Genomic DNA, 14,272 nt, shown 5'->3' with positions numbered 1-14,272 from the left:
AAACATTTAGGGGGCTCACAATTGTTCACTATTATGAATGCACTGATAAATATCTTTGCACGTGTATTTTTTTCCTCCAGTATTTGGATTTCTTTGGGGAGGAGAATCCTAGATTCTCCAAAGTGGAATTACCAAATCCAAAGCTCAGTAAGTCAAATTGCCCAGCTGCTTTCCAAATGTTTACTGATTTATATCATCATTGAAAATATAATAATTGCAGCTGATAGTCATTCAAAGTTTACAACATGCCAGGCACCATTTTGAATCCTTTACATCTGTTATCTTCTGTTAATCCTTAAAACAACCCCAGGAGGTTAAATACTAATACATTATGCCCACTGTAGAGAGAAAGAAAGTGGATACTAATGTTATTTTGCTACATTACTATGAAAAGCTCCATGACTGAAATGGTGTCTCACCATGGTTTTACTGTGCATTTCCTTGGTAATTTTCAAAACTGGGCATTTTTCACAGGTTTACTTTCACATGATACACGCCTCACACAAATACTCCTTCTGTGAATTCACTCTTCCTGTCCTTTGCCCATTTATGCTCCGAAATATGCCCACTTGTCAATTTATATGAATCATCCTCTAATAAAAATACCTCGTGGATATATCTATCTGCTGAATACACCTCCCTAGATACTATTTTCCTTTACTTTTATACAAATTTTTATACAACTTAATCTCTTATCGAAATGATTAGAAAATAAAGGCCTCTTCAAATGTTTTATATATACCATTTCTCCATTCTTTTAGATTAAAGGTAAGTATGTCTGAATTCTGTTTGGGATATGTAATGCAAAACCGACATTCAAATAAGCAATAATTTGCAGAAGAAACAAAACTCATTGTAAGCACAGCATGTGTAAAATATATGAAATCCTATAGGATATCCAGATATATCATTTGTTTTGTTGATTGACAAACAATGCAACATACAAGAACCTTATGAGGAAACCGTAATGCGTAATTATCCACCAACTATTACTAGTTTTGAATTGGCTTAAACTAGTTCCTTGATGACTTTATAAAGGTAGGTATTACCCAGAAAGTTAGAAAATAGTAAAAATACCAACTATTTAACATGTAACAGCTCCTCTTATTAAAGCTTCGGTCTCTTATTAAATCTTCCAACAGGAAGGTGAAGAAATGAAAATAAAATAAAAAGGAAAATAAAAGAGTGACTTTGAGCCCTCGTAATGAAACATAGGTAGGTAGGTAGGTATAATGAACTTGGATTTTTCAAGAGTATGCTGAGCTGTACAAAAAAAGAAAGACTGGTATCCACAGATGTTTAAGAACAATGAACAGCACCAAACAGAGCATTCAGAGTATCAACTATTCATGAGCTGGAGTTTCATGACACGAAACAGCAATTTTTAATTCTGGAGTTCAAGCCCAGATCTCAGGTAAACTGCAGGGGCAGACCAGCCAAGTGCCATATAAGAACCTCAGCTCAGCCATGCTGGACCCTGCCTGGCACCTATGAGCAGTGTCCCTCTCGTCACCAGGACTAGAAACAAAAATCTCCCTCAGGTCACTGGCCAGCAACGTTTAGAGTTGCTTATCCCAAGCTGGAAAGGTGCCTTCTTTAAAACACACACTTGTTTTGACAGCATATCAAGTGCATGGCAATAGATCTTTCCGTTTACCATAAGAATTTAGAAATGTTTTTCCCTGGAAGAGTTCTGCTGTGACTTCCATGCGAAGGGAGAGCTTCTGAGACACAGACTTAGGGACAAATCAAGAGGGTGTCCGTCTTGGGATCTCAGCCACTCTCTCTTCCCACGTCCCCTGACTACACCTCCACCAGAATCCAGGGGAACAAGGTTCAGACCAGTGCGGATGTCACCGAACGCTGTGACAGCAAAAAAACCCTAGGTAGTCTGAAATGTACTCTGCCAGAATGTAGCCAAAAAAAGCAAGGGTTGTCCAGTTCAGAAATGCAAGCTAAATAGCCACACATACCTGTGGTGCCCCCGACAGGGTCGTGGCCGGGCCACCGATGGCACGTCCTCAGAGTAGATCCCTCGGGTGGCAAACGGGGCTTCAGCCGATGCCTGTGGCTGCTGCGGCTCGGGAGGCAGCAGCTCTGAAGATTGCAGTAACCCGGGGCCAAAACCTGGTCTGAAGGCAAAGCAAGCCCAAGCATCAGGACCACATCTGACCCTGGCTCTGGTACTTTATTAATAAGTTCCACCTTCGGCCCTACAGAAAAATAAGACCTATCTGTCTACTGGTGTATTTTCCATCTCTTCTCCTAGAACATAAGCTCTCAAAGGACAGTGACATTTTCTGTTTGCTCACTGATATATCTCCAGTGTTAAGAACGGTGCCTGGAATATAGCTGATGCTTGATCAATCTCTGCAGGGTGACTGAAGAAGAAATGCCTTAGTTTACAAACCCCGTGCATCTCCAGCATCGAACTAAAGTGATTCCCAACCTCGGCGGCATGTTATCATGTTCTAAAAACCCCGATGTCCATGCTGTACCCTGGACCAATGAAAACAGAATCTCTAAAGGTGCAACCCAGATATGGCAGTTTTTAGAGTTCCACAGATGATCCTGATAGTCATCAAGGCTGAAAACCAGTGCTCTAACAGGGGTTCCCAAACTTTTTGGTCTCAGGACACCTCTAAATTATTGAGGACTCCTGAGAACTTCTGTTAATGTGAATTATATCTATAAATATTTCTTGCATTCGGAATTAAAAACATTTTTAAATACCTATGTTTAAAATTAATCTAAAAATAACAATATTAAGCATCTTAGCTTAACATTTTCTCATGAAATCAACTATATTTTCTAACCCCCTTCCTGCAAAAGAGCAAGAAGAGTTTTGAATTTTTTCAAATTTCCCTAACAGAAGACATCTGGATTCTCATATACTTTGTATTCAGTCAGTTGCTGTAAGTTATTTTAAGAAGAAAATCTGAACTCACATAATTACATAGTTGGACAAGGAGGACTTAGTAGTCTTTACATATAATATTCAAGTAATATTATAGACAAATATTCTTCTTTGATACACCAAAATTCAGCAGTTTCCTTAAGGTTTAGTGGCAATATGGAATCTGAAATAGTATCAGTTAACTTTTTATACTCTGTTACATTAAAACCCACTGGTCCATTTTGCACTTTGAATGGACCCATGCATGCTTTTACCATATGAGTCATTTGGAAAATATTAGTTCATTGAGTTATGCAGACTTTCTAGATATTGATACATTTCATTTGGTAGTATCCAAAAAAATGACATTCATTAATATTACCATTGAGCTCATCAGAAAAGTCTTCTAAATAGTAGGAAGCTGTCAAGTACCCAGGGGCAGACCAAAGTTTTCAAAATTCAAATTTTCACTTGAAAGCTCAATTTTATCACTGGCAACAAATCCTATCAGTTATTTTTCTTGAAGTGACAGGCTCACTTCCTTTATTTTCAAGACAGTGCCAAACAACCCAAGTCTGAATAATGATGTCTGCGACTGATCTTTCAGACAAAAAAACAGCAACGGTACAGACCAGTTCTTAACACAAACAACTGAACAGGTGCTTTTCCTTCAAAATTCCATGCACAAAATGCTTAATACGTAATTCCTTTTTTGTCCTACAAACTACTAAGGACTCAAGGGCTTAATGTTTTTAAAATTAGTAATTTTTACTACTTCATTAAGGACATGCTAACCTAACTAACAAACTGGAATTTTTTAAAAACTGTGATTGCACAGTGGTGAAGAATATGATGACTACTCGGGCCATTTGGTGCCTCTGTCTTGATGCATGCTAAGGTTCTAGCAGTTTCATCCACCACTGTTTCTGCCCCTCAGTATAGGCATCAACACAATAAAAAAAAAAAAAGTCAAATAATGCTTTCATATTATTATGAAACAGTTTTGACTTCATAGGCTCTCCCAGCCTCCTAAAAGGGTCTCAAAGACCCTCTAGGGGTCTGAGAATCCCACTTTGAAAACCATTCTCTGAAGAAACTCAAGAAGGAAAAAACATGATAGTCCAATTACAGTTCTTTGCAAATGACAGTCAACCAGTAATTAACAGATCAAACTAGTTTGATGAGAACATAGATGGACTTGCCCCTATTCTATAGTGTTATTTCTGGAGCACATCTTGTAAATTGAAACCTACACTATTTATATTGCTCTTTTTAGATCACTGTTACTTTTTAAGTTGAGTTCAGAGAGAGAGATGTCTGACATCTCTGACCTTACAGACCTCAGAGTGTAACATAAGGCATGTTCCTCCTTCAGTGTCTACATACTGGAATTCACCTAATCAAATCATACTCTCTTGACCATCCATCCAAGAACCAGCTTTTGCCCTTTAGTTATTTCTACTTTACCCAATTATCCTCCTCCAGCTACATTTACATCCCTTTTTTTTTTAAAGAGATGCTTTTTACATTTAAAAAATATTTTTTTTATTTATTCATGAGAGACACAGAGAGAGGCTGAGACACAGGCAGAGGAAGAAGCAGGCTTCCTGCAAGGAGCCTGATGTGGGACTCGATCCCAGACCCCAGGATCGTACCCTGAGCTGAAGGCAGACATTCAACCACTGAGCCACTTAGGCGTCCCGATTTGCATCCTTTTTATCCTAAACTGTGTGTTCATAGTTCAGTGTGATCCAAATCCCCCAAAATCCTTTAACTTAAGTAACCATAAAACTGGTCATCAAAACCAGACTGCTTTGGAGAATTACATGTTATTAATAATTCCACTAGAAAACAGGTGTAAACTGAACTGAACTGGGCAAACAAGATCAGATGCCCCCCCTTCCCCGTCATTAACTTCTGCTCTGAATCACCTCATCCTCAGGTGCTCTCTTTACCTTTGTTGTTTTTGGACCACAAAGCAGTGCCTGGGTTGGGGAAAAATAAAATAAGCCCCTCGGAAAATGAGAGCAAATAAAGAAAAGAAAAAATGAGGAAACAGATAATATTCCTACTCCTGTGTGACTTGTGGTCATTGAAAGGATAGTGGAGTATTATTTCTGAGATTAACTCTGGTTTTCCACAATTCCTTCTTTGTAATAAATCACTTGTCTACTCATGTGTGGGTCTGTTTATGGACTCTCCACTCTGTTCCTCTGGTCTATTTGTCTAGCTTTACAGTGACACCGTATTGTCTTCATTACCTTACAGTAAGTTACAATCTTCAGAATAGTTCTCACACACTATTTTTCTTTTTCTCAAAGTGTCCTGAATATTGTTGGCCCTTTGCATTTCCACATGTTTTTTTATTTTATTTTTTTATTTTTTATTTTTTTATTTTTTTATTTTTTTATTTTTTTCCACATGTTTTTTTAAAGACAATAAACTACTAGGATTTTGAATGGGATCACAATGAATCTGTAGATCACTTACTGGAGATATATATTTTTAAAATACTGAATTGCCCAATCCATGAACATCTTCTTTAGAGGGCTTGATCATTTTTGGTGAGATTAATTCTGAGATATTTTATATTTTTAATGCTAATTTATGCAGTACCTTTAAAAGTTTTTGTCTGTTGCTCATAAACAGAAATAAAACAAATTTCTGTATATTGATCTTATATCCAGCTATTTTATAATTTATCTATCTTTGCTAAATTCTCTTAATTCTAACAATTTATGTGTTGACATTTGAGTATTTTCTACCTGAAAATATATAAGAATAATAACATTATTATTTAATTCCTTGAATTCCTTCATCTCTCTCTTTCTTTCTTTCTCTCTCTCTTTCTTTCTTTCTCTTTCTTTCCTTTCCTTTCCTTTCCTTTCCTTTCCTTTCCTTTCCTTTCCTTTTCTTTTGTTCATTACACTATCTAGGACTCCCAGGGCAATGGTGATCAGAGGTAATGCAGGCATGTGTCTTTGTCTTGCCCCTGTTCTCTAAAGGAGAGCTTTTAACATTTCAACATGAAATCATTTGCTGGGATAACTGTTACCTGATTAGACAAGTTCACTTCTATTCTTTGTTTGCTAAGATTTTTACCACAAATGGATGTTGCACTGAGTGAAGTAAGTCAATCGGAGAAAGACAAACATTATATGTTCTCATTCATTTATAATGAATATAAATATAAATAATAGTGAAAGGGAATATAAGGGAAGGGAGAAGAAATGTGTGGGAAATATCAGAAAGGGAGACAGAATGTAAAGACTGCTAACTCTGGGAAACGAACTAGGGGTGGTAGAAGGGGAGGAGGGCGGGGGGTGGGGGTGAATGGGTGACGGGCACTGGGGGTTATTCTGTATGTTAGTAAATTGAACACCAATAAAAAATAAATTAAAAAAAAACAAATGGATGTTGCGTTTTATCAAATGCTGTATTTATGAAGTGAGATTTCCCTCTTTTGTGATCATGGTATCTCCCCTGCCAGGTAAGTATGAGATTTCCCTCTTTTATTCTCTTCAGAGTTGTGAATTGGATTGGTTGATTTTTCAAAATATTAAATTACCCTTGCATTATTGGAATAAATCCAGTTTAGCAGTGACATGATATCCTTTCATATACAATGCTAGATATGTTTGCTATATTTAGTTTCAAGTTTCTGCATCTATGTTCATGAGTTTTTTAATGTTTTCTTTCCTACAATTTCCCTATCCTTGTCTCATCCTTGATATTAAGGTTAAGTAAGCAGTCTCAAAGAATGAGGTGGAGAACAATCTCTGTTTTGATATTCTTTAGTTAAATTTGAAGAACACTGGCATGTTTCTTTCCTTTGGTGTTTTTGGTAGAATTTACAATTGAAGCCCAAAGTTTTCTTTATGGGATGAATTTTAGGAATGATTTCAATCTCTTTAATAGTTATATAACAATTCAGGTTTTATCTTTCTAGGAATTTTTCTACTTTATTTTGAAAAAAAGAAATTTCTACTTAATTTACTTTTTGGAGTAAACTCTACCCCCAAAGTGGGGCTTGAACTCACAACCCTAAGATCAAGAATTGCATGCTCACTGACTGAACCAGCCAGGTGTTCCAAAATTTTTCCATTTTAAATCTAACAAAAATGTGTTCAAAAAATTTTAACATCTGTAAAATCTTTTAAAAATCTGTCAAAATCTCTTTAATTTCTGAAAGATCTGGATTAATATGTTCTTTCTCATTCCTCTTATTGATAATGATACACAAATTACTTGATCAAGCTTTTCAGGGATTTATCAATTTTATTAGCTTTTTTCAAAGAACTAACTTCTAGCTTTGTCAATCTTCACTACGGTATTTCTATTCTGTTTCATTTTTTTTTTTTTTTAAGATTTTATTTATTTTTTTGAGAGAGAGAGTGAGCAAAAGAGAACATGAGCAGGGGCAGAGGGAGAAGGAGAAGCAGACTCCCCACTGCGCAGGGAACCTGAAGTGGGGCTCCATCCCAGGACTCCAGGATCGGTACCTGAGCTGAAAGCAGACGCTCAACCAACTGAACCACCTAGGTGCCCCTAATTCATTAAATTCTCTTCTTATTTTTATTATTTCCTTCCTTCTACTTCCTTTAGGTTTAATTAGATTTCTTTAGACATTGATATGGATGCTTAGATCATTGATTTTCAGCCATTTTTCTTTTCAAATATGTTTTGATTCATTTAAGGCATTGAAGTCCCCCCAAGCATGCCTTGAGATGTGTCTCACAACTTTTACTATGTCGAATTTTCAAGACTCCAAGCCCCATGAGTCTGTCCAAAGTTTTGCTCAGCTTCTCAGTCACCTCCTCCACAATTAGCAGGCACACTTAGGAGAAAGTTCGCTCAAAAGGTAGGGCTCCTCACTCTGGATTTCCTGGATCTTGGCCCCATACCATTTCACTGCCCTGTTAGCTATCTGGTTTTGGTTTTGCTTTATTTTAAAATCTTCTCTAGCTTTTCCAGTTACCCTCAGTAAATTATCTAGTCTGTCATTCCTGGAAGCAGAACTTAAATTCCACCTTTCTTCTCCTCTTCAGATTAGCCCAAGAGAAACACACAACTCAGAAGTTTTACATCTGCTATTAGCTCAAAGAACTGAATTTCCAAAATTTTTAAAAACAACCTATGTGAGGAAGTCCTAATGCATTTTCTCCTGAAAACTTTACCTTGGCAATGGACCTGATGGAGGAGTCATTCCATAGTCTTCGTATCTCTGGAAGAAAACCAAAAGAAAATGATAATCAACATTCAACATTTATTAGAAAGTGACAACAGCAAACTTACAAATTTAGGTTGGCAGCATCAACTTTCAAGAGAATTATTTTCTCATAAACAGCTGGCATGCCATTGAGGCATCATGCCATCCAGTAATGCCAGAAGTTTCAGTGTGGGAAACTGAGCTGCCATGCTTTAAAAACACACACAACTAATTTCTAGACCTTTCTTTTATAAAAATATGAGTTAACACACAGCCTTCCAGCATCTGTTCTTCCCTACAGGGTCATTCTCGACAAATCTGTATCTTCTGCTGAAGGCCTTAGTAGCCACACTTAGTAAATGACTTTATCAACATGGGCCATGATGGTCATCAGAGCCAGCGGGCGTCCAGCAGCAATTCAAATACACTCACAAAACTAAAGTATATGAATGCTGTACTGTGCTGTGGAACACTGTAAAAAGAGAAAATACAAAGGAGAACCAGAAATTAGAGAGACTCTTAAAGATGAAGCGAACACCTTCAGTTTTTGAGTTTTCTGGTTCCTGGGAGGTCCAGCCATACTCCTGCCCTTATGTTCCAACTGATGCCCCATATCCTTCAACAACTCTTTTTACTTGAGCTTATCTCAGCTAACCAAGTGTTCTTTGGGTAAAACAATCAATATGGCATCAGATTTGAAGAAACATGTATCCATGTTGTGTTCCTCATGAAATTGACACATCCTAACCCTAACATTTGTGGGACTCCAATTTCAAAACTTCTTTCAACAACTGTGAATCACTATCTGGGAATCAGATATCTTAACAGAGCAGGAACTGTGGACAGAGTCCATCCAACTACAGTCAATTTGAACCCACTGGTTGTCTGGGATCCAGAGCTCCAAGTGAAGTTACTAATTACTAAGTCAGCCTTGCTTCTGGACCTGCTCTCATATTAGATTTTTTCTAAGCTTCTTTTTAACGAATTTGTATTTTATGGTAAGAACTATGAGCACTGACTCAGGCCCCAGTAACAGTAACAAAGAGATGAAATCAACTCACAAGGAAGTTAATTTCTTCCTAATCAATCTTTCTGATTCAAAAGACCATGCTCTTAACCACTGCACTGTACTTGGTTCCCAAACCAGATTTCCCCCCTTGAATAAATCTCTACTTTGTGAAGAAAAGTAGAGGCTTTGGAGTCAGACTAGCCAAGCTACTCAACTTCCCTGGGTCTATTTCTTGATGCCAAGAAGGACAGAATGAACTCTACCCCTCATACAGTTTGAAGGGATTATTACATATGAAACTGCTCAGATTACTTCACCTTCTGACCCTCTCAGCTTCCACCCCCGTGGCAGAGGGAGGGAGATGAGAACCATGTAGAGCTCCTCAACTGAATTAAAACAGCCAAAGGAGATTATAGAAGAAGGGAAGAATAGAAGGAAAAGGAGCTTTGATTCCTTTTCAAATAATTAAAGGGAAATCTGAGACCAGATAAAGATTATTCACAGTGACCCCTGTGTTTTTCAGCAGTTTGATTTTTTAAAAAATACTCATAGGCAAAATAAAACAAAAAAAGATCAAAGTTTACATATCAGGATTTCAGGAGGTCTGGTCAGTGATAAACTAACAAAAAAAGTGAAAAGTAGCTGTCCACTCTTTACCTGTTTTGTTAATGTGGCATTTAACTAGGCATTTCAACTCTACTATAATCAGAAAAAGGAAGTGATTTTTCCAGATACTGCATGCCCCAATGAAAAGGATTTAAGAAAAAAAAATCACAGACATAATGACAGGTGTTTACTTTAAGTGGGTCACATTCATATAAAAGTTTGGGCAAGAAAATAGAATTTTAAGGTTTCAACTAGTAATGTCAAATAAAAATCTCATTTTAATGCATCTCTTCCTTCTATTCAGTATAAAACAGGTCAACAGAGCAAGACAGTCATGTTAAATCGTTGGTGGAGTCTGCGATAGGGGTGCTATACTGAAAATGTCCTGGTTCAGGCATCCACACTTGGTACTTAGCAGACTGTTCCAGGGAGGTTAACTTTACTCAGGGATACAGAAATACCACCTATGAAGTGGCCTACTCACCGATGCATAACTAAAACTATCACACTGGCAAAAAAAAAAAAAAAAAAAGAGTAAAAATGTCATTAGACGGTACACAAATGTTCATGTGGTAACTGGTGATAACTTGAAATCTACATTTTTGTAGTTTTTACTGTAGTCAGAAGAAGGGAATAAAGGATGATCAGGTTCCTCCTGGCAACAAATAGTAATTTACAGCCAATTTCAGAACATGATAAAATTATATTAGATATGCACAGATAGAGCCAATGCTTCTGATTTTCCACTAGATTAAACTGTTATTATCATCAAAACATATAAGGGTAACATCAAAGGCTGATGATGAGAAAACCACACAGTAAGAGTGTTTATAAAAATCTTGCTATTGATTGGAATTTGGATTAAGGCATTATTACGGAACTGTTCATTTCCAAAACCTATGAACAATGAACAAATAAGAAAAATAGTAACACAAATCAGTCAAAAATTATTGCTAAAATTCATCAGCAGAAACCAAACAAGGGAAGAATGGAGCAGATTCATGCCATAAACTGAGAAAAGTAGTAGCCAAAGGATGAAGGATTATGGCTGCATAATGGTAAATATGAATAGCAATTCCTTTTTAAGTTCAAAGATGAGATGATAAAACAACAGAATCAATGGAAATGAGAGATCACAGAACTGAAATAATTGGGACCAGATTATTGGTAGAAATGATGTGAGGACTGAAACAATGCCATTATGACTCTAAGAAATCAACTAGCAGGGAAAAGAATAGATATGGCTTAAAATCGAATCAACTGCCACAGAGAAAAAGGCCCATGATAATTATAAAGAAGGCAGAGAAACCAGGACAAAGTAGCTAAAGTCATTAGAGAATAAAAGGATAGATATAGAAACCAAAGATGAACCAACACAAAGATAATTGGTATCTTTGACTCCAATAAATAGAAGAGAATAAGAAGATTATTTCAGATATAAAAGGAAGTGAATGAAAAAGCTGAATCTGAAGATAAAATGGACACTGGCTATTCAGGGAGGAAAATGATTCCGAAAAACTGGCTGAGTGACCAGAATTATTTACGCTTCCTAGCAGGTAAGGTACATACATCCCTTACCAGGAGAGGGGAAATTAAGATGGCTACAGATTTCTTCACAGAACAATTTAAAAAGCATTAGGAGCAGTGAGAAGTAACATACAGATGCCAGCAGCAAACGAGGTCACGTAGAAAGTTAGATGAGAACTCTGCTTTGCAAAATTCAACACTAAGTCAAACGGCTACTGAAGGTCTCCCTCTTTGTGCCAAGCACCCCCATCCTCCATAGGAGGCATCTCCTACGTCAGCCTCTCTGCTTCCCAGCCTGCTCAACACCAATAATGGTATTTTACATGTCAGCCACCCACTCTGACAACCTGCATTCAAGACCAGGGGCAGACGGACAATCAGGAAGCTCTTGCAATGGTGGTGAGAGATGATGGTGGCTCCAATGCAGAGGATTAGAGAGAAGAATCTACAAAGCTGCAGCATGTTTAATGGACTCCAAATCCTTGACCTTGCCCTTCAGTGTATGGTCTACCCCCCTTTCAACTGCACCCTCTAATCTGCACATCTCTTGTCCACCGTCCTTTCATCACATTTGCCTGACAAAGCCCAACTACTCCTGGATCAATTCAACCGCCCACTGTCTCCCTGTCTCCATTTGGGTATCTGAATGCTCATCAACAAAACTACAGATTTTAATTTGTCCCACTGTAATTTCATGATAGTCAATCTCAACAGGGGCTACAATGCCGCTAAGTAATTATTCCTATGTTCCTAAGCAGTTGTCTTTCATTCTCTACAATCAGTAAGTACAACCTCTGCTCTCCCTCACACCTCTTGCCCTGCCACACTTCCTTCATTCTCAATAAATAACTCTGCTTTCTCCACTGTGAACACTGAAGCCACAATGAGATGGAAGGCCCCTCCACTTCCTGCCACCTACTACAAACAGGACTGCATCTGCACCCAACTCCTTCCCCCTCCTGCTATTAAACTGGAAGAAATACATCCCCTTGTTTCTAAAGATACCTCCTCCCTTGTTACTCGGATCCCCTTTCCTGTATCACCAAACTCTCCCACTGGACTGGGTCAGTGCCATCAGCAATTAAACACCCTGAAGCCATAGAGATTCTTCCTCTTGAATCCATTCACTGCATCATGCTGGTTGGGGCTGTCAACATCACTCACCAAAGATTACTATGACAACTTCCTAAATGTCTCCCTTCTTCTGGTCTTGCACTCTGACAAACCATTTTCCAGCCTACAATGAGAGCAATCTGTCAAAAAGGCACAATGAATTATGTCTTTAGACTGCTCAAAACTCTTCAGTGTCCAGCCATGAGGTCTCAGGATGAGGTCTCAGCTCTATTCCTGTCAGCTTCTTCTTTTTCTCTCCTGCCTCATGTCTCACCACTCAGTTCTCGCTCTGTAACAAGTCAACCAGAACTAATTTCACCGTTAAGAATGTTTTGGGACAATAATTTCAACAGCTTTATTTCATTATAATTGACATACAATGAACCGCACATATTAAAGTATACAAATTGTTAAGTTTTGGCAAATGTTGGTATCCACAAACCATGCTCATAAACCAGACAATAAACATTTCCATTATCATCCAAGTTTCCTGGTGCCCCTTTGTAAGCCCTCTGTCCCACACCCTTTCCCAAATTCACTCCATCCCTAGGCAACTACTGATCTGCTTTCTGTCACTATAGATTAGTTTGCATTTTCTAGAATTACATATAAGTGGAATCATACCATATGCACTTTTTTTTGGTTGGGAGGGTGGCTTCTTTCTCTCAGCATAACTATTCTGAGACCCAACCATGTTGTCACATGTATAAATAATTCATTCCTTTTTATTACCGAGTAACACTGTAAAAATACAGTACAATTTTCATTTAGCGATTTGCATATTGATGTGCAGTCTGGGTTGTTTCTAATTTGAGTCTACTACAAATAAAGCTGTTACAATGTACAAGTCTTTGTCAGGACACACGCTTTCACTTTTCCTCAGTAAATATTTCAGAATACAATGACTGGGTCATAACGGAGGCAGAGGCTTAATTTTTTTTAAGAGATTGTCAAACTATTTTTCAATAGGTTGTGCTATTTTAGATTCTTAGCAACAGTTTATAAAAGTTTCAGTTGTTCATTCTAATAGGCATATAGGGGTATCTCATTATGATTTATTGCACTTCACTAATGACTAACGAGGTTGAACATCTCTCCATTTCCCGATTTTTTGTATTTGTCTGCTTATTATCTGTATTTCTTCCTTGGTAACATTTGTATTCAAATCCTTTCCCATTTTTCATGGGATTGTTTAATAATATGAAACTTGTTCAATTTACTGAGATTATAGCCCAGAATATGGTCTGTCTTGGTAAATGAGAGTAAAAAGAGTCCCATGTACTCTTTTTTAAAATTAATTTTTAAAATTTAATTCCAATATAGTTAACACAAAGTGTTATATTAGTTTCAGGTGTACAAATATAGTGATTCAATAATTCTATACATTACTCCGTGCACTCCTCGTAAGTGTACTCTTTACTCCTCATCATCCAAGTACCGAAAGAATGTACATTCTTTCTGCTCCTCTTGGGTAAAGCACTTTATAAATGTCAATTAGTTCAAGCTCATAATCAGTATTAATTCAAGACTTGTTCAAGTTTTCTCTACCTTAATGATTTTCTATATACTCATTCTATCAACTTTTGAAAGAGAAGTGTAGCCACCTATAACTGTGGCTTTATTTACTTCTGCAGGCAGTTTTATCAGTTTTTATTTCACATATTTTGATACTCTTTTCATAGGCACATAAACATTTAGGATTTTAGGTCTTCTTGGTGAATTGACCAATGTATTATTATGAAATGGTCCTCTGCTTAATACTCTTTACTATGAGATCATTTTGGCTAATATTAATATAACCACTCTAGTTTCTTGTGATTAGTGTTAACATGGTTTATTTTTCTTCATACTTTTTCTTTCTCCACACTTTTAACCTATTTGTGGGTTTATATTTAATGTGTCTTATAGGCAA

General features: G+C 37.2%; 1 protein-coding gene across 1 annotated transcript in view; it reads right to left on the bottom strand.

Annotated features, from left to right (window-relative positions):
- The window catches only part of KIAA1549 (UPF0606 protein KIAA1549 homolog), a 144,745-nt gene that overhangs the window by 16,901 nt on the left and 113,572 nt on the right, over positions 1-14,272 (bottom strand). The window contains 3 exon segments of the mRNA XM_038560565.1: positions 1,974-1,992; positions 1,994-2,132; positions 8,074-8,120. Coding sequence (XP_038416493.1) covers positions 1,974-1,992; positions 1,994-2,132; positions 8,074-8,120 — 205 coding nt within the window.

The sequence above is a fragment of the Canis lupus genome, chromosome 16, assembly GCF_011100685.1.
Source record: "Canis lupus familiaris isolate Mischka breed German Shepherd chromosome 16, alternate assembly UU_Cfam_GSD_1.0, whole genome shotgun sequence".
NCBI classification, from domain to species: Eukaryota; Metazoa; Chordata; class Mammalia; order Carnivora; family Canidae; genus Canis; species Canis lupus.
The sequence above is the reverse complement of the archived record's forward strand: the minus strand, read 5'-3'. Positions and strand labels throughout refer to the sequence as shown.